The sequence below is a fragment of the Pelodiscus sinensis genome, chromosome 1, assembly GCF_049634645.1.
Source record: "Pelodiscus sinensis isolate JC-2024 chromosome 1, ASM4963464v1, whole genome shotgun sequence".
In the NCBI taxonomy this organism is placed as follows: Eukaryota; Metazoa; Chordata; order Testudines; family Trionychidae; genus Pelodiscus; species Pelodiscus sinensis.
In genome coordinates this window covers 188659410-188685620 of record NC_134711.1, presented here as the reverse complement: position 1 = coordinate 188685620, position 26211 = coordinate 188659410, and the positions used below count along the sequence as shown (strand labels likewise).

The window sequence follows — 26211 nt, the reverse complement described above, 5'->3', positions numbered from 1 at the left end:
CTTTCAGGTCAAATTCTCCTTTGAAATACCAATTACTTGGAATTGGCCTTTACCACCTTGAGATATCTGTATTTTGAAAGGCATCCGTGTATCCAACCTGTCTGTTTTAATGAACCTTAGTTTGTATCAATATTTATTTGTAAGAAAAAAAATCTCAAAACAATTTTATATTGCATCATTAATACTCCACTAGCCTGCCACTAGCTAAGGAATACCAAGTGTATGTTACAAATAAAAATTCTCTTTTATTCCTTTGAATTGATTGGTTATCCTGGCTAGCTGTTTGTATATTCAAGATTCACAGATCCTGTGTTAGAATAAAATAAAACTAGATGATCTGGCTGTGTATAGTTGCTAAATACTGGGGGATTCAATATTTGAGCTCAATTCTCTTCCAGCTGAACCTGCAGGAGAAAGTAAGTTGGTAACAGTAAAGGTATCAGGCAGCAATATCACAGCTAGCTCCTGATATTCTTCACTGTCTATTGTATTTATTATACTTTCATTTGCTGTTTGAGCTTGAGGCAAAATTTCTGTCTGAGAAGATGAAACTCAGAAGAATAAAGCCTCTCTGAACAATGTGTACTTATATACCGAAATCATTGTCCATCCATAACTACCCACGCTTCTTAAATTACATAGGTTTTATTTAGGTTCTACTATAAACTGTCTCACCACAACTAGCACAATCTGGCACCTTGTTAGCATTCCTCCAGCACAGCACTGAAGCATATTGGTGTGGCAATGAGGAAAAGACTGACCTTCCACTCCCTGCACTGCATCTCTTACTGTCCTCATCTAGCACAGAAGCTGAGAACACCCATTGTGGGGAATTTTTGAATCAAGAAGGAAGACAAAACTCATTTTGTGACTAAATAATATTTGCATGGAGTAGAGGTAGTTTAAATAGCTAGACCATCCAATCAGAGTAAGGAAAGTTTAAATCATAAAATCAAAGGATATGTTAGCTGTATGTCGACAGAATTGAAGAAGGTCTTTAAGGACACTTCTCCCAAGAGTTAATTTAATAACCCGACCAATCCGCAAGGGATGGTATTTAAGGTAGCGACCCTCTCGCCGTATCTGATCACCGGAGAGTGTGAGATATTAGATTAAGGTGGCGCATTAAATAAAAACTTAAGACTTGGTTTTAAACTGAAAACCACCAGACTATATTGTTGCAAAAATAAATTTAACAAAACAATACCTCAAATTAACTGAAGGGGGCAGTCCCCTCTTACACTAAGTGGACCAGGAGGGGAAGTCCACAAGGTCCCTATACCTACTACAGAGTCTTCGACGAAGATGATTGATGGACGCTGGCGACCTACGATCCTTTGGCTATTTGCTAGTCACAGGAGAGGAACAGCCAAGGTGATCCCTCGAAGCAGGAGTTGAGATCGAAGACGGTTGATTCGCCTTCCGCAGAATTTCTGGTCCTCGACGCCTCTTCTCGCACTTCGGTGCGACTGGATCAGGCGATGGACGACTCTGGATCCTATCTATCCTAAACCTAACCTAAAAATAAAACCTTAAACTAATCCCGACGCGCCCGATGGACAGTCACGAAGACGGCCGACATGCGTTAGCCGACGTAACCTGCCGTACAAACACGATGACAGGAGCTATACTATCTAAAAGCTAAACTACCTTAACCTAACCTAAATGAGAGAACTGACCTTCCGTCAGGTTCGCTAAAGAAATAGCTTTACACGACCTTTCTCATTCTATCAGACCTAGGACAAGACTTGAAGGATCTCTCTCTCTCTCTAGAACCTAACCTATCCCTAAGTCCGACGCCCCGACGCAACAGGTAACTGCTGTGTGACAGAAGCTTTTATAGTTTTGGCTCATACATATTCACGAACCCTAAGGTTTAAAATGATTGGACACTAAAGGATGCTTTTATGGCGTGTTTTAAACTGATTGGTAGAACAGGATGCTTATGAATATTCATAGTTATGTAAATTCCAACAGGTAGGTGAGTTGCTATTTTCAAACTCTAACAGCTACCTGTGAACGTGATAGAATGCATAACTCAAATGGATGCTATCAGAAAGAGTTCTAAATTCAAAATGGAGTTTCAGACTCCATTTTGAGACATTGCCAAACTTGCATATTTTTAAGTTTACAAACATTTCAATAATCGAATCGACATTGACATATGTATACAAGGATAACCTCCATCCTTTAGCACTTATACAGATGTTTACAGGGTGAATCTACATCAAGATCTTATATTTGCATTTATAATTTTACACTTCTCATTTAAATATCTATTTCTGCCTTACAGATAGGAACAGTGTTGTACGACTTGGGTGACCCGTGACAAAACACGTAAAGTGAATGCCAACTATCCAATCAGACCAATGAATGAATATTCACTCAGGGTGATCTGACTACAACCCACTGTGCAATGTGTTCATAAGAACTATTCATAGAGCACAATTGTCAGATATGTTAATTAAAACTATTCGTCAACTCAGTTAAAAGAAACAAAGTCATAACAGTTGAGATCTATGCACAGACAGTTTGCAAAGAGAAAATAGGTCTAAATTCACTGAATAAATGATTGTGAAATGTAGTTCTATCCTATTAAGTACCATGTGCAGTCTATTTGAAGTGATTACCATCATTCATACCTAATGCCCGGAGGTAAAAGCCTTGAGCTACCCCATTCAACCATCTTTCTCTAGATACTGTTTATTTTAGTTTGGAAACATTTGTCTCTCCTATCACAGGTAATCAGCGAGTTTGAAGCCTCTCCTGACTCATTTTCCTACAGAATCCCCAACTTGAGTCGGAATCGACAGTACAGTGTCTGGGTGGTGGCTGTGACTGCTGCCGGAAGAGGCAACAGCAGCGAAATTATCACTGTGGAACCATTGGCAAAAGGTATGCAAGCTACATGCTGCCCTTCGTAAAACAGTATTTTAAGAAAACCAGTAACTAATATAAGTCAGTTGCAATTGGTGTTTTGGTTTGTTTATTTTTAAGGCCAGGTCTGCCCTAGGGGGCGATGTCAAACTAAACTATGCAACTCTTGCTACCTGAATAGCATAGCTGGAGTCAAGGTACCCTAGTTCAACTTATTGCAGCATCCCCACTGTGCAGGGTCAATGGGAGAAATATTCCTATTGACTCCCATTACTCTTCTTCCAGTGGAATACCAGAGTGGACGAGAGTGCAATCAGTGGTCAATTGATAGGATTTTTATTAGACCCACTAAATCAACCCACTGGGAGATTGATCCTTGCCACAGTAAGTGGAGACATGGCCTAAGTTTCAGTTCTAAGTTTACTGTAGGGTCTGTCTATATGCCAATCAGAGGTATACCTGCCTTAGCTTTCATTGAGCTAGCCCAGCTGAAAACAAGTATAACAGAACTGTATGTGTGGGGAGGAGGGGGTTTAGTGCCCCACATTGGACATATTGTGGAGGGAGGGAGTCCATCCCCATCAGGTCTCAGACCTCAGAAGATTACCTCTCTCTTGGGGTGGAATTACACATCTCCCTGTACAAGATCAGGTGTCAGGCTATAGTCCCTGAGTTTAACTGTGATTAATTCAGGAGGCATGACTTATCTTCCATGCCTGCAGTTCTGTTCCTCCCAGGTGCAATGACAAGGGACAGAGTGTTCATAGCTGAATATGAGAGAAGCTCCTTTGGGGGGAGAAAAGAGGAACACAAAGCTGTTTTATGCCAGGTCAGGACTTGCGAAATTGCAACATATGAAAGCAAAAGTTACACTATTATGATGTCATGTCCTCTAATAGAAGGATGGTAGGCATTTTGCACGCATGCCGGGTGTTCTGATAACACAGTAAATTAATTTGAGACTTGCCAGTAAGTTGCTGATAGCTCTCTTAGTTCACTCGTGAGGATCAAAGTATTTTATACTCCAAAATGCCTGCTATAATTTCAAAGCTAGCCATTGCTTTCTAAGGAATTTGACTGGGATTTTGTTTGTTTCTAGGTTAGTTTGTATTTTTTAGACAACTCAGAAGATTATTAGAAGTTAAGTTATACGGAAATATTTGCATTAAGGATTTCCAAGCTGCTTTACTATCTACTTTGCAAATAAATAATATGAAAAGAGTATCTAGTGTATGGAAAGTAGTGGCCCTTACCTTAGAACTTAGTTCCTCCTCTGCCACTGACAAATTGGGCAGCCTAGTTTCTCCATTGATTACAGCATTATGATACTTCCCAGGTGATACCAACATATTCAGTATCCTTTGTCTCTGTGTTCGGCCAGTTTTAGCTTGGCCTTCCTCACTTTTTATTTCCTCCTTCTGATACTCAGTTCAGTCATTGCTTAGAAGGTCTCCCGTCTTCCTTTTATGTGTGTTCCAACCATATGACCCTTATTTTTTTTATGATATTTGTTAACATGTCCTACTCTGTGAGCTCTCTTCTCTCGCATTTTGTCTTTCCATGAATTATGTTGTTTCTTCCTCAGCAATCTGCAATGGTAATGGGCAGCGATCTGATTTCATTAGCTACTGTCATTGGCCAAATCTCTGCTGTGTTTGGTAGGGTGACCAATCCAATCAGATGGTATAAATTTAGTGTGGAGGCTTCTGTTTGACCGGCTCTTGTGAAGCATTTCATGGTAGAACCCTACAAATCTGTGAATGTCCACAGACTATTTTTGCAAATTGTGAATTGGCTGCAGATACACATTTTGTGGTAAAATCCCTGCAAATCTGTGGATATCTGCACATCATTTGAGGATTGCTGATTGATCAGATGCAAATAGAAATTTTGTATCCACATAGGGTTCTACTTTGTGGTACAGATTTAGCATGTCCTTTTATAAGTTAAAATTTGTGAATTAAAAGAAAAGTAGTATTGCTTTTTTTACACTGTAAGCATGTCCTGTGAGCTGCGTTCTGTCAGTTTGCAAGTGGTTTGTGTTTCTGTGAAGTTACGTGTTTCTGCTATGCACCCTAATGATGTAGATCGCACAAAATGGTCAAAAAAAATCCTATCATAACCACAAATGAAATATCCACAGGGACCTTACATTTGATCTGTAACCTAGGGAGCAATTAACTTTTGAAGCTGCCTTCAGAAAGTAGGTAAACTGCACAAGCAGGTTGCTAAGATCATAGATATCCCCTGGTGAGGCCTTTTACTTGATTTCTGCTATATGAACAATTTTTTTCTTCAAGAGATGGATCTTTCATTCGTCCAAAATAGCAGTAAAAAACAACAGAAATTGTAAGTCAGCACAGAGGAGCTTAGGAGCTCTCAGAAATTTTGCAATTTTATTTTACTTTCTGGTCTTTTTTGGAACAATTGTTTCTTATTCTTGCAATTTTGGAATTTCCTATGGAACAGGAATTCTAGTTTCCTGCCATTTCTCCTCAAAAGTGGACTGCAGTTGCTGTTGAAACTTTAGATGCCTTTAGGGGGTCTATTTTGTAGATAAATTATAAGTGACTTCATTGACTGCTTTTTTTCTTAGACAGAATGAGTAGCTTAAAAACATCCTCCGGGGGAGCGGGTGAATGTTTGACTCCACTGAAGTCAGAGTGAGAGTTTGGCATTGATTTCAGTGAGCCCAGGATTTCACTCCAGGTGCTCAGTCTGTGGTAAGACTGTTGGGACTGACTAATTTCTTCATGCCATTTCTGTGATATAATTTGCAGTACCTCTGAAACCAACATCCCATCAAGGGTAATGAACTACCTGCAGATGTAGAATAAGCAGGTATTTGTTGACTGCTGTTTGCTTGTAATGGGCATTTTCAGTCTGGGTATGTCAGGGCAGTTTTTCTGGAAAAACTATATTTATGTCCATGCTGCTATTGTGGTCTTTCGACAGAAAGTAAAAAGAATGGAGAGGTTTTCCCGACAGCGGTAAACCTCTTTCTACAAGGAAGAAGCCTTTTGCCAAAAAAGCTTTTTTGGAAAAAGGCATGTGTGGATGCGGAAGCGAGTGTTTTTTTGAAAGAAGAGGCCCCCAGGGAAGAGCACAAGTGCCCTAGTGGCCACTCCATCCACAGTAATCACAACTTAAATGTGAGATAGCATCCAATCATTGCTTTTTCATTGTGCTTTTGCTGTGTGGACACTTTCTTTGGAAAAAAGTTTTTCCAGAAGATCTCTTCCAGAAAAGCTTCTTCCGAAAGAAGCTTACTGTCTAGATGTAGCCTCTGTTGCCTTTTCTGTCAGCAATATACTGCAGTCCTACTGTCTAAGTGTCATTTTACATCCATTCCTCTTGATCATTAGAACTGATATTTTGTGTGTTTGTTGAAGAGACCACTTGGACTAATAAGCTTAGGTTCCTATAGCACATTAAGAGAATCTAGGCATCACAATTCAAAATGATTATATAATAAAAGGCTTCATTTTCTCTTCATGAATCCCAGCAGTCCCACTGCAACCCACAGAAGTAATTTCCCTTCACTCTTCAAGATCTGTTCTGTTATGTGTGATTTTACTTTAAATATTATTTGCAGAGGATAAGAACCCACTGAGATGAAACACCCCAGTTACAGTCAATGCTGGCTCTCATATTCATGTTTGTCTAATTGGCACAAAATGGATCACTAACTGTCAGTTCTGATAAACATACACTATTGAAGAGGGTCAGTATTCCAAAAGCACTAGGAAGTGAAGTTGTATCCAAATTCAGCATGTTGCTTTTTGGTACAGATTTAAGGGGGGGAAATGAATAATAAATAGCTTTGTGTTATGCAGCACAAAAGGAATCTATTAAAAATGACAAATCTGTTTTTCAAGGTCCCACAACTCAAAATGTCAAACTGAGCTTTTCCAATTCAAAAGAAAATTCCTCTTCTTTAACTATAATGTTTTAGTCGAGTCTTCCTCAGAGCATGCTGAAAAGAACAATGTATTGGCTTGTGTTGAACATTCTGCTGCTGCTGCAGCCTGAAACCTTTAAAACTGATGGTTAAAGCAAGCACGTGCTAAAGTGCAGCAAAGTAATGTTTCTTCTATGAGCCAACTTATCAAATAGTTTCCTGGTCCTGGCAACTGCTCTCTTCCTATTTTTAAAATTTACTGTGCCACATATATTCCTCCTATACAATATCAAGTCTTTATTTTCAACGCAGACTACCCATTTTGACTGCACAAATGCCAATTCTGTAGACACAGACTGCTGCAAGAACAAATATAGAAGGTGCCTTTAAAATTTTGCCTTGTATTTCTAAAATCGTCTGAGGTCCATGCTTTTGAGAACACAACTTGCACATCCACCTGAATGTTTTCAGATGGAATACCTTGCTGACTTTAGCAAGTATGTGATCACATTTTCCATGACCAGAACTCTGTTCTTTCCTAGTGATCTCCAGTTGCCAGAATGCCCCCTTGGGTATCATTGCAACAGGAAGCAACTTAGATCAGAAAAAGGACTATTCTAATTCGCACCAGGGACTGGCTTTGGGATCGGGGAGCGGGGGGGCACAAAGGTGACATAAAACCACATTTTCCCTCCAGATGAGTTGCATGCAAAACTAGTGCAGCTTAAGATCTGGCTCTGTATGTCACTAACGAGCAGTTCCACTAAATTGCATCTTTACTCTCAAATATCCATTTTACTGATATGAACTCTTGACTGATTTTCACAACTGTGGATACATTTTAATGTAACACTGTATCATTAGGGGAGATTAACCTAATTGTCAAAATCTGTCTGTCTATTTTAGGCACTTGTATAGTGTCCATCACTACCATATTTAATCATTGGCACTTTTTTCCCTTGTGGAGCCAGAAAATATATACCTAACTGACAATCACACATCAGGATATGAATCCTAGCAGTGCCACTTACAATCTTATGTTGGTACGTAGGTATCTAGCTGGACTTCAGGATGACAGTGTTTTATCTGGTGTAATAATTTTCTTTTTTACATTAACATTGCTTTGGGTGCAAACATAGATAATAACTAAGACTGCTTCCAAAGAGCCTATTGTATTCCCAAACTGCTAGAAAATGAGAAGGAAGAAAATTTTTACAAAGGTACAGTAGATATTGGGACAAGCTCTGATCACAAGATTACCTAGGTCTTATCTATACAAGGCAGTGGAATGATCCTGCAGCAATTGACCTATTGCCCATTGATTTATCATGTGTAACTCAGTCTTCAAGCACTTCCACACTGGTGTTGATGAGAGAGCAGCCCCCACCCACCTTATGCACGCACGATTTGCATAGCAGAAGTAGATTGATGGTGTGGTTGGTGTACACGAGGCCTTAGATGAAAGTATATGCAATGAGGCTATATGACCATACAGGCAAAGCTTAAGGTGGCTTGACACTTGTAAAAAATGAGTCTCATTCATAGCAAGAACAGGGAATAAAACAATATTGAATTTTGGAGGAATGAATGTCGGTCATTGAAGACACGCATTACTCATAACAGAGATTTGGAAACAACTCTCTTGATAAATTCAGAGTGTTTTCCACTTTCACTTCACTGAGGTAAATAAGATTTTCTCTTTGCTAGCTGAAATTAGGCAATATCATAGGATGCTGATAAAATATTCTTCCGTAACTGGTGCCTTTAAGATTCTTACGTGTGGTAGACATGACAACCAGAAAATACAGGTAATTTGAAGGGAGGAATCTCTTTGAGATAATGTTCCATTTTGGCTCCTAACTATGGATAAACAAAAGATTAAGTTTTCATAGGAAAATAAAGAGGGCTCAGTGATTAAAAGCTTTGGGTATTTATTCTTCTTGAAGGCTCTTCCACCCCCAATCTTCTTTCCTCCAGATATTAAAATATGTGTTTAAATAAATAGCTGAAAATGTGGGTTGAAAATAATTAATTTCATAGATACATAGCTTGGAGCAAGTGGGCTTTTCCTTTTAATATTTATGTTTGCATTTGTGTGTTCTTACTCCAACGAATGTATGGAAAAGAGCTTCTCTGTTTCAGTCTTCCTCTTCTTATTGTTCAGCTCCAGCCAGAATTCTGACATTCAGTGGCACAGTAACAACCCCATGGATGAAGGATATCGTCCTTCCTTGCAAGGCCGTTGGGGACCCATCTCCTACAGTCAAATGGATGAAGGATAGGTAACCAGCAACTATATGTGCAGCTTGAATAAGACACTTCAGCTGAAAATCATGCAGCGAGCGTGTGCATGACACTACATGAATGTGTCAGGAGGAATCTACCCTTGCTTCACAATGTAGAGAATGAGCACAGCTGCAGAAGTGAAGTTTAGAATGTCCAATGGACTAAAATTTGTTGACTATAAGGGTTAGAAGGTACTGAAAATGAGGGGAAAAGTAAATATTAAAAACTTTAAATATAGTTTTGATTGTTATTTAGATATCAAGGTTCGGGGAATATAACTGTCATGTCAGTAATCATTGTGTTGCTAATGTGAATTAAAATCCATGGTAAATGCCAATAACAGTAATCTTCTAAAAAGAAATAATCACGCGTGTTTGCTCTTTTATAAACATATTGGTCATGCATTGGAGATCCATGCTTGTGACAGTAAGGGCAATAATTTGATCCAAATATTGGATCAGCAGTGATATTTAGGAGTTATGAGGGAGAAATCTATGTCACATACCAGTGACTTTGATGCGTTTTGCTACTTTAATTTACATTATGCCTCAAGTTGACTGCACTTTTTAAAGTGGCAGATAATTAAGGAAGGAGCTATTTTGTAACCCTTTATATTCCAAACCATAGCCTGGGGATTCCCTATCCAAATACTGACCATTGGCATTCTCCAGCAACATGCTTCCAGTGCTGCTTGAACTAAAGAGGGTCCTGGCTTCTTCTTATGTTTGATTTAATCCGATTGTAACTTCTTTAATGTATGCATTTTGTTTCCTGTGAGGTAGTAACGGGACACCCAGTCTAGTGACGATTGATGGGCGAAGAAGCATCTTTAGCAATGGCAGCTTTGTTATCCGTACTGTGAAAGCAGAGGATTCTGGATATTACAGCTGTGTGGCTAGTAACAACTGGGGATCAGATGAAATTATTTTGAATTTGCAGGTACAAGGTAAGCCAATTGGACCTCTTATGTAATTGTATTTTACAGTCTTATCATGGCTACTGGTTAATATGTAAGACGCATGTAATATATATTTAAGTTGTATGTCTGCATGTCTTTGTACAAACATTAATATTTTTGAAAATTTAAATATTCAAAAACAAGACATTGCTAATCCAAAGAAGGGTTTGGCTAGTAATGGTAAACTAGGCTGCTTTTCAATGTATCATCCTGTATATTTTATGGTACGCATTTTGCAAGCTAAAAATTAATATGATAGTCATTGGCCTCAATATGACTGTTCATGCACTTAAAGTTAAGCATATGCATAAGCATGTGCAGAATCAAGCCCAAAATGTTCACTTTCAGTTGGTTTTGAGAGCTCTACAAGGAAAATAGCATCTTATGTTTTCACCATTTAATATATAATTTTAAGGTTTAAAAAATTTAACAATAGCTGAAGGAGTTTTATTTACACATCCAAAATCAAATTTTGCTTGACTGAGACCTAGCATGAAACATTTCATGATGAAAGGAGAAATGTACGGAAAGCTATGGTGACTATTGGAGGGGATATTCATATTTTACCCTTCTATAGTCTTATTTAACAGGTATTACCAGGTACCTGCTATAATATTTTAAAATGTATACAGTTACCCAACATGGTATTGTTGGGTGCACAAACAATGTGAAAATGTGTATAACGCTCATGTTAACAAAAGCCAGCAATATGCACATGCATTCACAAGATCCCTCAACAAAATAGACCCTTGCAATGGGCTTTAATTATCAAAAACTAATCAGGTTTGGGGAAAATTACTGCTGGATTGAGCACATGGATCACACTTTGGAAAACACTCTCTTCCCTGTCCCCAGATATACTATCCTCAAAATTGTCAGCTCAAACTGCCCAGCAATTTAGAACACAAAGAGAGAAGTGGTCTCTATGGCAGTGTAAGCATTTCTAAGTATCCCTATCATTTAAACTGGGAAACAAGCATCAGTGAATACATTAACTCACCTAAAATCCAGCAAAAGTGCTTGTTTGTAATGTCTGAAACATGATCACAATAGGGTAATATGAGACAGAAATAACAGTAACCGGAAGTCTCGTTTCTTATATTCTAGTACGTGCTCTCATAATTGTATACTCCCAGAGTTATTAAACTGCAGTAACTAAAAACAAATCACTATTAATTCCTTTGAATAAAGGAAGGTTGGTATTTAATGTGTGCAGGGGTGACAGGTTGGCAGAAATTTTGGTGGTGTCCAGAATGCCCAGAGCCCACACCCTTCCCCCACTCACCCTCTCTCTCCCGCTCACCTCGCAAGACTCTGAGAAGAAGTTTGGGTGGGGGTGAAGGCTTTGGGAAGGAGCTTGGGAGTAGGCCCTGTGCTATAGCAAGTACTGGGATTCAGAAAAGGGCTGGCTCTGAGAGGGAGTTTGGATGCATATGGAGATCTAGGATGCAGGCTCTGGGAGGGAGTTTGGGGACTTGACGGAGAAAGCAAGTTTGAGGGCAGGACAGGTGAGTGGGGGGAGAGGGTGAAGACTCTGAAGGGAGTGGGGTGCACACAAGGACAGGTGGGGGAAGGGGATGAGGTGCCACGCCTGACCCAGGCAACTTAAAGTGCCCCAGGAGCCTCACTGCCACCACCATCGACAGCACAGCCCGGCTAGCTGCACGTAGCACAGAGAATACTCCTCTCTCGGGCGTCAGTGAGTCACATGCTAGCAGTCGTGAGGAGCATGCAGCAAGATGCTGCTCTAGGTCAGCTGCAGTGGCAAGGGCCCTGGGCATTTTAAGCAGCTGGTAGAGCTGGGGGCAGGGGCGGCCTGTCCATATAGGCGAACTAGGCTATCGCCTAGGGTGCCAAGTTAAATGGGGAGCCAAATGGTGGCGCAATATCATTGAGGGGTTTGGAGGTGGGGGCGCCGATTGCATGGTTCGCCTAGGGCTCTAGTTGCTGGCAGCTAGTCTAGGGCCGCCCCTGGCTGGGGGATGTATGGAAGAAGCGTGCAGGGCAGTAGGGGGGCAGGGTATATGGGAAACAGGGAGTGCAGGGGGCAACAGGTGACAAGTTTTGCTGGAGCCCAACCCTAGGCCAGAAATATTCCTTGTGCCAGGGCACCACGGGGCCCATATTGCTTGTCATCCATGCGTATGTGGGATCTTAGATCGAGAAGGTGAGAACTATGATGAAAAATTGTATGTTCTATCTTTTAGTGTGTAATATGTTCATTAACTCTCAGTAAAATGTACCAAACCAAAATGAATAAGGGAACAATGGCACAGCACTTCTGGGGTAAACAATCTTCCTTTCAATATATAGAGTTTACTTTTTCTGAAGCATTCGTACTGTTAAGTAATTAAGATGTTTTGGGGCATAGGAAACTGGGTTTTTTCTAGGCAGAGATACTCCTCTCCTTTGCCTTTTACAGCACATGACTAAATTTTCAGCACATGAAGCTGAACTAAAAATGTGTATGTACCTGTTCTTGCCTGTGCAATTACCACTATTTGGTTCAAACACATCTCTGCATGTGCCATTTATTTTATCAGCTGAAAATTCAGGCATTGCACTTAAAGCAGGCATGAAAATTCTTAGAAAGTAATCTTGTGAGGGCGAATGTGTTCTTTGTCATTGGGGAGAAGATCCTGCAGGACAGTAGTGCTGAGAAATACAGATGTTCAGAGGAAAAAGTGGGGGAAAGTGAGAAAAATGAAAGAGAAAATTGTATAGAAATTTAAATATAAAAATGAGAGCTTGTCTGAGGATGTCAATTATACAGACATTTTGACAGAAATAATTTGCATTTTTTGCCATACAAAACAGTTATTTGATAAATGTCTGTTATAATGGTTTAAAGTTATGCATAATCATCTGAATCTATTTTCTGTTTTTAACTCTTTCCCATCCAGTGCCACCAGACCAGCCAAGACTTACTGTGTCCAAAACCACATCTTCTTCTATCACTCTTTCTTGGATACCTGGAGACAATGGTGGTAGTTCTATCCGAGGTAACAGAATTAAGGTTAACTGCAACTAAATTATGGTCTCTTTATGTAATAATGAACAACTGCAATAGAAAAAAAACTCCACATATTATCAGGATCCAAATCTGCAGTAGACAATGATAACATCTTACAGCAAAATGCAGTTTCTTTTGATTATCATTTTACTCTATATTCCAGCCTTCCCCAATTGTTCTCCAGTGACTTTTACTGCTTGTACATGCAGCCTTTGGAAATCCATTTTGGGATCTTGATTAGGGATGTAACAGTATAGTTGATTCATCGATAAGCAAAAGTTTATAGGTTAATGCTATAGACAACACACATTTCCCCCTCCTGCCTCCTTGCTAGTAAATTTTTTAGCAGGATGGCCTGCAGCCCAGTTCAGTCATGGTTTGCACCGGGTCCAGGACCTATCTCCACTGCAGCTCTGCATTTAAAGTGTATTAAGAGCCAGGTGGGCAGGCAACCCGGCTCAGTTCCAGCTCTCTCTGGACCCAGGAGCTCAGTCTCCCCGGTCAGGGACTGCTACCATCCCATGCTGCTTCCTCTGTATGAGAGGCAGCAGCGTGGGGCGACAGATAGCTGGTCTGCAAGGGGGGCTGTTTTTTTAAACTAGCTCCCTTTGTGGACCAGTTCTCGCCTGGCACCCCATGCTGCTATCACTAATAGAGAGGCAGCAGTGCTGCGTGGCAGGGGGCTCCTCGGGAGTGAGGCCAGAGCACGCTGGCTGCCAGCCCCACTCTGGGGACTATAGAATAGTTGAGTAACTGACAAGAATTCATGAGGTTAATCGACTATTCAATTAACTGATATTTAACATCCCTAATCTAGGTCCATCCGTTGGTCTGTGCTGCTTGGCAAAAAGTGTTTTAAAACATGCCTCTCTCCTTCTCCACTTGAAGCCAAAATACTGAAACAGTATCATTTGAAATGGTTGCAGGAACTGGTGCACAAGTAATAGGTATATTACTCACACTTTATTGGAACTAGCCAGTAAGAAGAGAGTTCAATATCTTGCTGTGCAAAAGGGTTCCCTAATATAAAACGCTTTTATAACATCTTGACATATTCAGCAAAATTGGTGAATGCATATCTTCTAAAGAAGTTAGGTAGCGGGTTTATCATTGTCTTTGCTTTTCTTTCAGGTTACATACTTCAGTACTCTGAAGATAATAGTGAGCAGTGGGGTAGTTTTCCTATTAGCCCTAGTGAACGATCCTATCGTTTAGAGACCTTGAAATGTGGCACCTGGTATAAGTTCACACTGACTGCTCAGAATGGAGTGGGACCAGGACGCATCAGTGAGATCATAGAGGCCAAAACACTTGGAAAAGGTACTGAATTGGTGTCCTCTTTACTCCAACAGCTAATGAGTGTGTGAACTCTCATCATGCTCTAGATGTAATTCTGTTATGGTTAGAAAGAGAACCACAGATATTCCAATTGTAGTTGTGTTGAGTATTTTGTTATTGCTTTTGAAAACATTTGTTTGCATTTTTATTTTAACCATGTTGGTTCCTGGGCATGAGAGAGACAAAATGGGTGAGTTAATATCTTCTATTGGAGCAATTTTTATTAATGGAAGGAATAAGCCTTCAAGTTACACAGATTCCAATTCAGGTTGTGGGAGGAAACAAGAGTGTTTGAAGTTGGGAGAGACTGTTAGGAAGAAATGGTCATTAACCTCACTTACCCTTGTCTGTTTGAAAACAGTTCCAGCTGTGTCTATCTTGATAAAAGAAGTTAGCTCTGAAGCCCTTATATGTACCTTAGCTGCTTTTCTGTCTTGATTTAACTGGAATAATGTGCCAAAATGTTTTGGAAAATTTTACTTCTGAATTTGGAGCTTTTAGCATAGCTGTCCTTTTTTGTAAACTTAAAGGTGTACTGTCTGTTCCCTCTACCATTAAATGGACTTACCCATATGCTTCTAAGTAGAGCCAGTCAGAAAATGGAATTTCCATACCATGGAATCTTACAGTATTTCAACATTTGTTTTGATCCTGAAATGGGATGAAAAGCCAAAATATCAACTTCTTTTCGGGAATGCAAAATTTAGATTCAGAAATATGAAAAAATAAAATAGACATTTTTAAACAAAATGTTTCATTTCAAAATGTCAACATGTTAATGCTTTTGTTTGTGTTTTGTTTTGAGAGAAAATTGTGTCAACATTAACAATTTCCCAAGCAGTATTTTGATTTTCAGGAAACCTTGCATGCTATCAGGAACAATTTGTGGCTGAAAAATTTTGATCAGTTCTATCTCAAATATAGCACTAGTGGGCAATTCATTAATTTAGAATTTTTCTCCAAGTTTACCTGTCTTTCTCTGACACTTTCACTTAGTTTCCTACAAATTTGGGGAGTTTTTTTATGCAGCAGTGAATAACTGTATTCTCCATTCTGACATGTTTGTTCTAGACTTTCAAACTGACTTGTGCATATCAGGACCACATAGAAGTACATGCACACTATTCCTAGGTTTCAAAATTTGGGTCTCAGAAAAAAAAACCTTTAAAACTAGGGGAGAAATCTTTGCTGATTAATGGACACTTTAAGAATGATTTAGGATAAAAATAGGACCCTCATCAATTATTCCTTATTTAAGTATTTCAATTAAAGTTTACTTTCTCTTAGAGCCACAATTTTCCAAAGAACAAGAACTCTTTGCCAGTATTAACACCACTCGAGTGAGATTGAACCTTATTGGCTGGAATGATGGTGGTTGTCCAATCACCTCCTTTACTCTGGAGTATAGGCCATTTCGGACCACAGTTTGGACAACGGCTCAGAGGACATCACTTTCTAAGTCCTACATACTATATGACCTCCAGGAAGCAACTTGGTATGAACTTCAAATGAGAGTGTGCAACAGTGCAGGCTGTGCAGAGAAACAGGCCAAATTTGCCACACTCAACTATGATGGCAGTAAGTGCATCCATTTGAATTGTTTGCATTACATGTACTTTTTGTATAATATCTTTCTCTTCTATCCAACTGTCATTTTGATTTCTTTTTGTGACTGGTAACTGCAACCATGACCAGAAAAATTAAAAAAAAATGTGATTGGCTACAATGCCATTTCACAGAGTTTCTTTGTGATAGAACTTTAACACCCAGCAGCTCAGAATGCTGGATTAATAGTTAAAACCAAGGTTTTTTTAATCCAGAAAGTTATGTGATTCAGAAGGTTTCCTTATTATGTTATGCACTCAGTACTAGCTATAATTCACATACCATGAGCTGACTTCTTAAGGTATGTCTAGACTGTGGCACTATTTTGGGATTCCAGAGGTATCCCAAAGTAGCTATTCTGTGTCTTTTGAATCCGATATTTTGAAATAGATTTTGAAGAAACATGCTTGTTATTTCAACGTCCCTGTAACCCTTGTTCTACAAGGGTGAAGGGACGTTTCAGAATAGTGGTTTATTTTGAAATTTGGCACTGTATAGACAGCACCAAATTTCAAAATAAGCCATTTCAAAATTAGATTGAAATAAAATATGCAATTTGTGTAGCTCAAATTGCATATCTTATTTAGACCTACCTACGGGTGCAGGGTAGATGCACCCTTAGGGTATGTCTACACTGCCACCCTAGTTCAAACTAGAGTAGCTAATGTAGGCATTCGAACTTGCAAATGAAGCCCAGAATTTAAATATCCCGGGCTTCATTTGCATGTTCCCTGGTGGGCGCCATTTTTAAATACCCATAGTTCGAACTACGAGGTTTAATGGTAGTTCGAATTAGGAGCTCTAATTCAAACTACCTAGTCTGTGCCGCTGTAGCTGCGGGCAGGTAGTCCGAACTACGGGCATTTAAAAATGGAACCCACCCGGGAACATACAAATGAAGCTTGGGATATTTAAATTCCGGGCTTCATTTGCAAGTTTGAATGTCTACATTAGCCACCCTAGTTCGAACTAGGGTGGCAGCGTAGACATACCCCTAGTGTTTTACTTAGCCCCTTCTGTCCCTTCTTCTCTATCTTTTTACACAATTTTTCTGCCCTTTCCTGAAATTAGAAAAAAAATCAAGCACAATAATTACTGCATGACTAGATATGCTCTTTTAAACTGCATATTAAGTTGGGATGTCATGAAAGGCACATACCAGAATGTGTAATAAAAGAACTAGAGCATGTAGCCACTATATTCATAGGACAGACTGATTTAGAAAGGCAGATCACATGCTTTTTGGTCAATAGATAGTAAATAATTAAATGTCATGTAATGTTACCTAAGTGCCATTTAGCTTTATGTACTGCGATATGGAATCTTCAATAAGAAGACAATAAAATGGTAAAGACAATTATATTTCATAAGAATATAAGAATGGTCATACTGGGTCAGATCAAAGGTCCATCTAGCCCAGGATCTTGTCTTGTGACAGTGGTCAATGCTAGATGCCCCAGAGGGAATGAACAGAAGAAGAAATCATCAACTAATCCCTCCCCTGTCACCCATTTCCAGCCTCTGAAAAATAGATGCTAGGGACACCATTTCTACCCATCCTGGCTAATAGCTATTGATAGACCTAACCTCCCTGAATGTATATAGTTCTCTTTTCAACCCTGTTAAAGTCCTTGTCTTCACAAGATCCTTTGACAAGGAGTTCCACAGTTTGACTATGCACTGTGTGAAGAAAAACTTCCTTTTGTTTGTTTTAAACCTGTTACCTATTAATTTCACTTGGTGACCCCTAGTTCTTATTGTCATGGAGTGTGGGGGAGTCCCTGGGCCCTGCACTCTTATCCGCAGCTAGACATGACTCTCAGCTAGAAAGTAGAACGGAAGGTTGATTGGTTCATAGGGACACACCGTAGCCCAGACTTCTTGTTACAGGAACCAGGAACATTCAGTAGAATCTATCTTGGGGAATGGGAGGGGGGCCAGAGCCCCAGCTCAGGTCCCCCGCCTCCCCCCTCTCCCCCCCAGGCCAGCTAGGCTCTTTTCTCCCCCAGACAGCTAAAAACTACTTCAGACGTAGCAACTGGTCATCTAGCCTCCAGGTAGCCATGCCCCTTCTTTTGTTCAGATTCCCAGGCAAAGTGTCACCTGACTGAATCCTCCACCTAGCTCAGGTGACAGGCAGGCCTAGGCCATTCCCTATGTGCCTCCCCGCAGGAGTGCTCCGCTAGAGATCCCATCCTCCGATGGGCACCCAACACACACACACACACGCACACATACGGTGTAAAAACAGTGAACAAGAATGGACGGAGCCCCCACTACATTATACTTATGCTTTGGGAACAAGTAAATAACTTTTCCTTATTCGCTTTTTCCACACCAGTCATGATTTTATAGACCTCTATCATAACCCTCCTTAGTCTCCTCTTTTCTAAGATGAAAAGTCCAAGTCTTTTTAATCTCTCTTCAAATGGGACCCATTCAAAACCACTAATCATTTTTGTTGCCCTTTTCTGAACCTTTTCCACTGCCAGTATGTCTTTTTTGAGATAAAGTGACCATATCTGCACACAGTATTCAAGATGTGGGTGTACCATAGTTTTATATAGAGGCAATAAGTTATTCTCTGTCTTATTCTCTATCCCTTTTTGAATGATTCCTAACATTCTGTTTGCTTGTTTGACTGCTGCTGCCCATTGAGTGGATGTTTTCAGAGAACTATCCACAGTGACTTCAAGATTTCTCTCTTGAGTAGCTGTAGCTAAATTAGTCCCCATCGTTTTGTATGTTTAACTGGGATTATTTTTTCCACTGTGCATTACTTTATATTTATCAACATTACATTTCATTTGCCATTTTGTTGCCCAATCACATAGTTTGGTGAGATCTTTTTGAAGCTCTTCACAGTCTGCTTTGGTCTTAACTCTCTTTAGCAGTTTAGTATCATCTACAAATTTTGCCACCGTACTGTTTACCCCTTTCTCCAGATCATTTATAAATAGATTGAATAGGATTGGTCCCAGTACAGACTTTTGGGGAACATCACTAGTTACCTCTCTCCATTCTGAAAACTTACCATTTATTCCTACCCTTTGTTTTCTGTCTTTTAACTAGTTATCAGTCCCTGAGAGGACCTTCCCTGTTATCCCACGACAACCTAATTTACTTGAGAGCCTTTGGTGAGGGACCTTGTCAAAGGCTTTTTGGAAATCTATATATGCTATATCTACTGGATACCCCTTGTCCACGTGTCTATTAACCCCCTCAAATACTTTAGTAGATTAGGAAGGCATGTTGACTTTACAGAAACTGTGCTGACTTTTCCCCAACAAATTATGTTCACCTATGTGTCTGACAATTTTATTTTTTACTATAGTTTTAACTAGTTTCCCTGGTACTGACATTAGACTTACTGGTCTGTAATTGCCAGGAACTCCTCTATTTCAATGGGGCACTGCTTCCAGTCAGCTGGAAAATCTCACAAAGGGCAGCAGACATTTATAACGCTGATTATCCTCTTTGATAACAATGCTTTGGTAGTGAAGATCCACAGCCAAAGTGACTATAGTCAAACTTAGAGAGAAGTATGATCTGGAAAAATGAACACATGACTAGGAACCAGAAGAGTGTGTAGAGCAGGTTGGGAATTTCATTTACATGAAATTCTGAAATAATTTGCTGTAGAAATACCAAAATAGTCCTGCAGAGATGTGTCAGTGTTCCCAAAATGAAATATATCTCCCAGCTGCTCTCTGATGGGCTGCCAAGATAAGGGTGAGCCACAGAGCTGGAGACAATTGTTCAATGGAAACTCAAGGTGAATTTTCCATTAGAAATCATTCAGAAGTAAAATTTCCAACCAGTTCTACTCATAAATACAATCCCTGACCTTTTTGACTCATTGTCTGAGCTTAAGAAAGTCTCTTAACTGGTCTTTATTTCAGTTTCCCCACCAGTTGAAAGGGGATTATAATACTTATGAATGTATGAGGTGTCTAAGGGTACGTCTACACCACAGAGGAAAATTGAAGCTAAAGATGAGTGCTTGTTGGCAAGAACAGAATTTGGGTAAAGACTTCAGAAAGTTCTGAGTTGTTGATATTTTTCACTCTTTGGTTGGAACAGATGATAGGCATTTGTAGAGTTTATAACAAATTATTAGGTTAAATGGTATGAGGAATCACACAGGAGTTACTTTTGGATTCCTAATTCTAAGGCTGGCTCTATTTTAATCCTAGCAAAATGCAGGACAATGTAGCACTTTAAAGACTAACAAGATGGTTTATTAGATGATGAGCTTTCATGGGCCAGACCCACTTCCTCAGATCAAATAGTGGAAGAAAGTAGTCACAACCATATATACCAAAGGATACAATTAAAAAAATGAACAAATATGAAAAGGACAAATCACATTGCAGAACAGGAGGGGGATGCGGGGGAGGGGGGAAGGAAGGAAGGTAAGTGTCTGTGAATTGATGATATTAGAGGTAGGGAGAGTGGGATGTTTGTGAGTTAATGGTATTAGAGGTGATAATTGGAGAAACTGTCTTGGTAATGGGTGAGATAGTTCAAATGTTTGTTAAGTCCTTGTTGGCAAGTGTCGAATTTTAACATGAATGACAGTTCAGAGGATTCCCTTTCAAGTGCAGATGTAAAAGGTCTTTGTAGCAGAATGCAGGTGGTCAAGTCATTGAGAGAGTGTTTGGGTTTTGCACAAAAAGGAAATGTCCACACTGCTTGTTTTTGCGCAAAAACCCCTAGCAAAAAATCTTTTCTCATTTGCAGAAAATATGCAAATGAGATTGTGACTTATACTAATGAGTTCCTCATTAGCCTCAAAAGCTCGTAATGTAGACATAGCCTGATTGTGTGAAGCTAGGATTGCCAGACATCTAGTTTTCTACTGGAACTCCCAGTCAAAAAGTAACCCTGGTAGCTCCAGTCCCCAGTGCAGCAGGCGCCTTGGGCTATGACAGGATCCCTACCTGCCTTAGTCTATGTGGCTCCCATTAGCAGATGCTAAGTCCCCACAACTCCTAAGTACAGGGAATAGTGATAGAAATGTAACCGTGTTAGTCTGGTGCAGCTGAAACAAAAGACAGGACTATGTAGCACTTTAAAGACTAACAAGATGGTTTAATAGGTGATGAACTTTTGTGGTTCTGTCTTTTGTTTAAGTACAGGGAGATTCTCTCTGGGTGCTGCTCTCTCATCCACAAGTGCTGCCCCTGCAGCTCCCATTGGTCATGGGTCATATCCAATGGGATTTGTGGAGCCATCACTCAGAGGTGGGGGAAGCACAAGGAGTGCCAGCTCCACAGTTCCCATTGTCTGGGAGCCACGACCCATGAGAGCTGTAGGGATGGTGCCTGTGAGAATGAGGACAGCATATGGACACAGCCTGCCTGTGCCTAAGGGCCTCAGGGACCTGGTGGCTGTTTCCTGGAAGCCATGGTAAATGCTGCTGACACCCTCAACTGCTTGTAAAGCCCAGAGTAGTCTCATGCATCCAAACTCCTTCCTGCCAACTCCCCCAAGACTCCAACACCATGTCCCAGCCCTGAGCCCCCTCCAGCACTCCAGACCCCTCATCCTTGGCCCCACTGCAGAGCCCATAACCCCAGCTGGAGCTCTCAATCTCCCCCGCACCTCAACTCCCTGCCTGAGCTTAGAACACCCTTTTATGTCCCAAACTACTCATCCCTGACCCAGACCAAGTGCCCACACCACCAGCTGCAGCTCTCATCCCCTTCTGCATCCCAACCCCCTGCGCCAAGCTGGTGAATGTGAGTGAGGTGGGGAAGAGCGAAAGACAGAGAGAGGGGAGATGGAGAGAGTGAAGGTGGGGCTCAGAGAAGAGGGGGGCAGTTCCATTTTGTGTAATTAAAAAGTTGGTAACATTGTGAAACATGTAATTCTATTAAACATGTTGTACATATTTTATTAAACTAACAATATTCATGTATAATGTTCCAAGTTTGTACTTTATTTAGAATAAATATAAAACATTTAATGTATTTACCAAAAAACTATAGGTTTAATTAAAAATAAGGACATTATTTTATTATCACTTACATCAAAATATAACATCTGGAAAGATCTAGTTTTAGGTATTACTGAGCCCAACTCTCTTCCTAGCCAAAAGGTTTGTGTATCTATTACTGAGGACATAATTTAATCCTTAGTATTCAGAAGAATTTGTGATGATATATTACAGAGATTAGTTTGTCCTTCATTAGTTGCAGTGCTTTCTATGTCTTTATCTAATCATTTTCTCTGTCATTGCCGTAGCTAAGCATTTCTGTTCTGTGTAAATATGTTTTCATGTTTTGCTCTCTAAAGCTGCTATTATTCTAGATTTTCTGTACACAAAATAATAATTTGTTTTAATGTGAACCTGGCAGCTCAGAAAAGGGTGGGGGGGAATCTACAATGTATGTATGAATAATGCTAGTGTGTGAAATTAATGTACTTATGTATCTGAAATAACCTTGGACGTTGCCATCACTTATGCTTACCTAAAGTCCTTAAGGGTATCACTATGCTTATTATATAAAAAAAATAGCTGTTCTGCAAAAAGGGTGTAGATCTTTACATTTGATCTATATTTATGGTGCTTATATTTCATCACATCATCATACTTGTATGATTCTATATACTAAACAAAGAGATATGATCCTATGACACAATACTGCAGTTAAAATGTAAAAGAGAATGTATCTTTTTCTAAACCCTACCCTATCCTTTCAGGAAGCAGTTTTATGCTTCAGTAGCTGGTTAAAATTAAATGGTTTCCATCTGCAGCCATCAGAATCCACAATACTTACATATTTCTACAGCTTTCTTTAGAAAGTGCTGCATGCTGCTCATATCCCTGAAAAGGAAAATAAAGAGTGAATTATTACATTCCATAAGTCAGGGAATGGTGCTAAAAATGCAAATGCATCCCAAAATGAAAAGAGCATTCTGCTTCTTAGAATGGCTGTTCTTTATAAATTCTTTCCCTCCTCCACTTTTAAAAGTCTCATTGTTTCCTCATATCCTTGTTGTCCTATTTCTTTCATGAGTTAAACTCAGATAGCCTTTATCAGCCACAGAATTAGCAGCAGGTAAGTTATCTGAATTCAAGATCAACATAGTGCTGCCCCCTTAGGTTATGTCTATACTACGAGACAAAGTCAAATTAATTGCGTAGCTGAAGTTGAAGTACCTTAGCTGGGCTTTTGGTGATGTCCACAATGCAGGATACAGCTTTTGGTGCTGTCTACAATACTCTCCCTTAGAGTTCTCTTGCTCCTCGTGGAACCAGGACTACCAGAATTGACTGGAGCACCCCTTAGACAGTTAAAATTAGCTGTCTAAACCAGATCCGCTAATTCAAACCCTAGAGGATTGACAGTGGCAGCTTCAATTGTCCTCTGTAGTGTAGATGTAGCCTTAGACACTTGATACAAGAATGTTTTTGTTTAAAGGGCCCATTTGATGTACATAGCAGTGAATGTGCATTCTTTTTTAGAGGACTACATGGTCATGTAAAGCTGTTACACAAATACTAATTTCCTGTAGTAAATAATGAAACAAATACGTTAGACTTTAGATATGCAATTTCTTTGTAATGATTAAATATGTCATGTGTGAAGGTACTATCTTGTATGCCCTTGGAAGATATAGTACAGGTTCAATACGCTGTAGTTTCTGAAAACGCAACCTTTTCTCTTCATTAATAGGCATCTAATGTCATGACACTGTTTCCAGGTACAATCCCTCCACTCATTAAATCAGTTGTCCAAAGTGAAGATGGTCTGGCGACCAACGAAGGGCTAAAGATGTTGGTGACCATTTCCTGTATCTTGGTGGGGGTCTTGCTGCTTTTTGTGCTTCTGCTGATTGTGCGAAGGAGGAGGAGGGAGCAGAGACTGAAGCGACTCAGAGGTAAGAGAAGATATTTGGCATTTATTCTCACATACTTATGGACACCTAGCATGAATGCATAAATGGGCCTGTTTACAGAAAATCTTGTGACAGTTTGTGTAGCATATGAAAAATATTTTTCTATATATTTTACTATAAAGTTTCATTTCCTGTGATATGATTAGTAAATATAGTAGTACAGGTGGGACTGGGTTTTTCTTTGTTTGTTTTTTACTTTTTTTTACAGAAATGACTCTTTGGGGGCATTGTGAAGAAATAACTTTCTGAAAAATGAATGTCTCGTGTCCATATGGAAAGTGATTATTTTATCTGGGGAAAACATGTTCCATGAGGTTATTTTTTTAAAGAATTTTAGCATCTCTACTTACAATTTCTTAGAAAGAACATGTTCTTGATGGAAGTGGGAAGAAATCCACTTTTCAAAAAAATATAAGCCAGACACCTAGGATAATCTGATGCAATATCCAGATATAAATGAGCTAGAAGAACACACCGTTAAATTTCCTGAGGTTATGTCTACACATCAAAATTAATTTGAAATAACAGCCGTTGTTTCGAATTAACTTTCCTAGTGTCTACACAGCCAAACCGCTATTTCAAAATTAAATCGAAATAGCAGAGTGCTTATTTTGAATTTGGTAAACCTCATTCCACGAGGAATAATGCCAAATTCAAAATAGCTAAATCTAAATAAGCAGTGTAGATGCTTATTTCAAAATAGGGAGCCTCCAGCCTTTCCCAGGGTGCCATGGTGGCCACTCTGGGCACAACCAGGAAAACTCTTCTGCTCCCCACCCTAGCCCCAGAGCCCTTAAAGGGGTAGACTCTGGCCACAGTGCCTGTGCCAGCTTAAAGCCTGCCAGCACAGAGCCAGCAGTCCGTGCACCTGGCCCGGCATGAGCCAGCAACCCAGTGGCACCCAGCCCTCCACCGCTCCCCCGGAGCAAGCTGGCAGCTCCCAGGAGCTTGCCAGGGGCCACAAAAGGTGGGTGCCTTCCTGGTCTAGTGCGGAGATCGTGGATCTCATTGAGGTTTGGGGGGAGGCCTCCAATGTCCACGATCTCTGCACTAGACACAGGAACATGGCTGTCTACAGGCAGATGGCTGACAGGCTGGCCACCAAAGGCCACATGCGCACCCAGGAGTAGGTGGACATGAAAATGAAAGAGCTGCGGCAGGCCTATGCCAGGGCCTCAGGGGGCAGCTGCCAACCAGGGGCTGACCCGGACCCTGCCCCTATTACGATGCCCTGAACCGCATCCTGGGGGGTCAGATGGTCCGTGCCCCCCAAGTGGTCATCGACCCCAGAGGGTCCTGCCCATGACACCGAGGAGGAAGAAGAGGAGGAGGATGGTCAGGAGCCGCAGGAGCCTGAAGAGAGCACGCCCCGCACCCAGGACCTCTGAGCCATCCCAGCAAGCCTGTCACCGGTGTCATCCGAGGCCAGAGGGGCCTTGCCATGTGAGTGCCATCACTGTCCCCTTATGCGGGGTGGAGGGGGGGGCGGGAGAGAGAGACCAGGGACCGCGCCTGTGGGCCTTGCTGACCACAGAGCACGCAGCAACCTGTGCATGTGCCACGCCACCCTGAGCATGTGGCCCCGGCTGGCTGCCACACAGGGGCTCTGACCTGTTAACACACACACATGTATGTATGAAGGCACATCGTGCAGTGTCCTTCCCTGGGGTCAGAAGCATATCATGTGCCTTCATACATACATGTGTGTGGGTAAGAGGCCAGGGCCCCTGTGTGGCAGCCAGCCCTCCACAAGCCCCCTCTACACAGAGGCAGGGCACATCTCCCCTCCCCCCCCCCCACACCCACACTATATACAGCACAGGGACCAGCTCACTCTGGGGATAACAGGACATGATGGTGCAGACACCTGCCGTCCTAACCTTGCAGTGGGGGGCTGGGCTTCACCCACTGTGTCCCCAGGGAGAACTGACCACCTCTCGTGTTTTTCCACAGCCGCAGCAGCTGTGAGTGCAGGGTGTACCACCCTCCCCAGGACATCCTTCCGCACCCAGGCCCTAAGCAGACTGACCCAGAATCAGGAGGAGTACCAGCAGCAGCACCTGGAGCTCCTGCGAAGGCAGGTCCACTGCCAGGAGCACTAGGTGCAGGAAGACCTGCAGCTGTGGCGGGAGAGCTTGCGGGAGCTGCTTGCCCAGGGCCATGCCATCTGCGACCACCTGCAGACCCTGGTGCAGAGATTGCTGCCTGCTGCCGCTCCAGCCTCTACAGCTGCCGCAGCTATCGCTCCTCCTCCCACTCCTGCTCCCCCTCCTGCTTCTTCCTCCCCCCCCTCCCCACCCACCCCATCGTCTCCACCTGCTCTCC

General features: G+C 41.1%; 1 protein-coding gene across 1 annotated transcript in view; it reads left to right on the top strand.

Annotated features, from left to right (window-relative positions):
• The window catches only part of DSCAM (DS cell adhesion molecule), a 695768-nt gene that overhangs the window by 594822 nt on the left and 74735 nt on the right, over window positions 1-26211 (top strand). Inside the window, exons 21-27 of the mRNA XM_075912112.1 lie at window positions 2742-2895; window positions 8943-9060; window positions 9847-10010; window positions 12926-13024; window positions 14167-14355; window positions 15661-15951; window positions 23692-23868. Of these exons, the coding sequence (XP_075768227.1) occupies window positions 2742-2895; window positions 8943-9060; window positions 9847-10010; window positions 12926-13024; window positions 14167-14355; window positions 15661-15951; window positions 23692-23868 (1192 nt within the window). The remainder of the gene's footprint in view (window positions 1-2741; window positions 2896-8942; window positions 9061-9846; window positions 10011-12925; window positions 13025-14166; window positions 14356-15660; window positions 15952-23691; window positions 23869-26211) is intronic.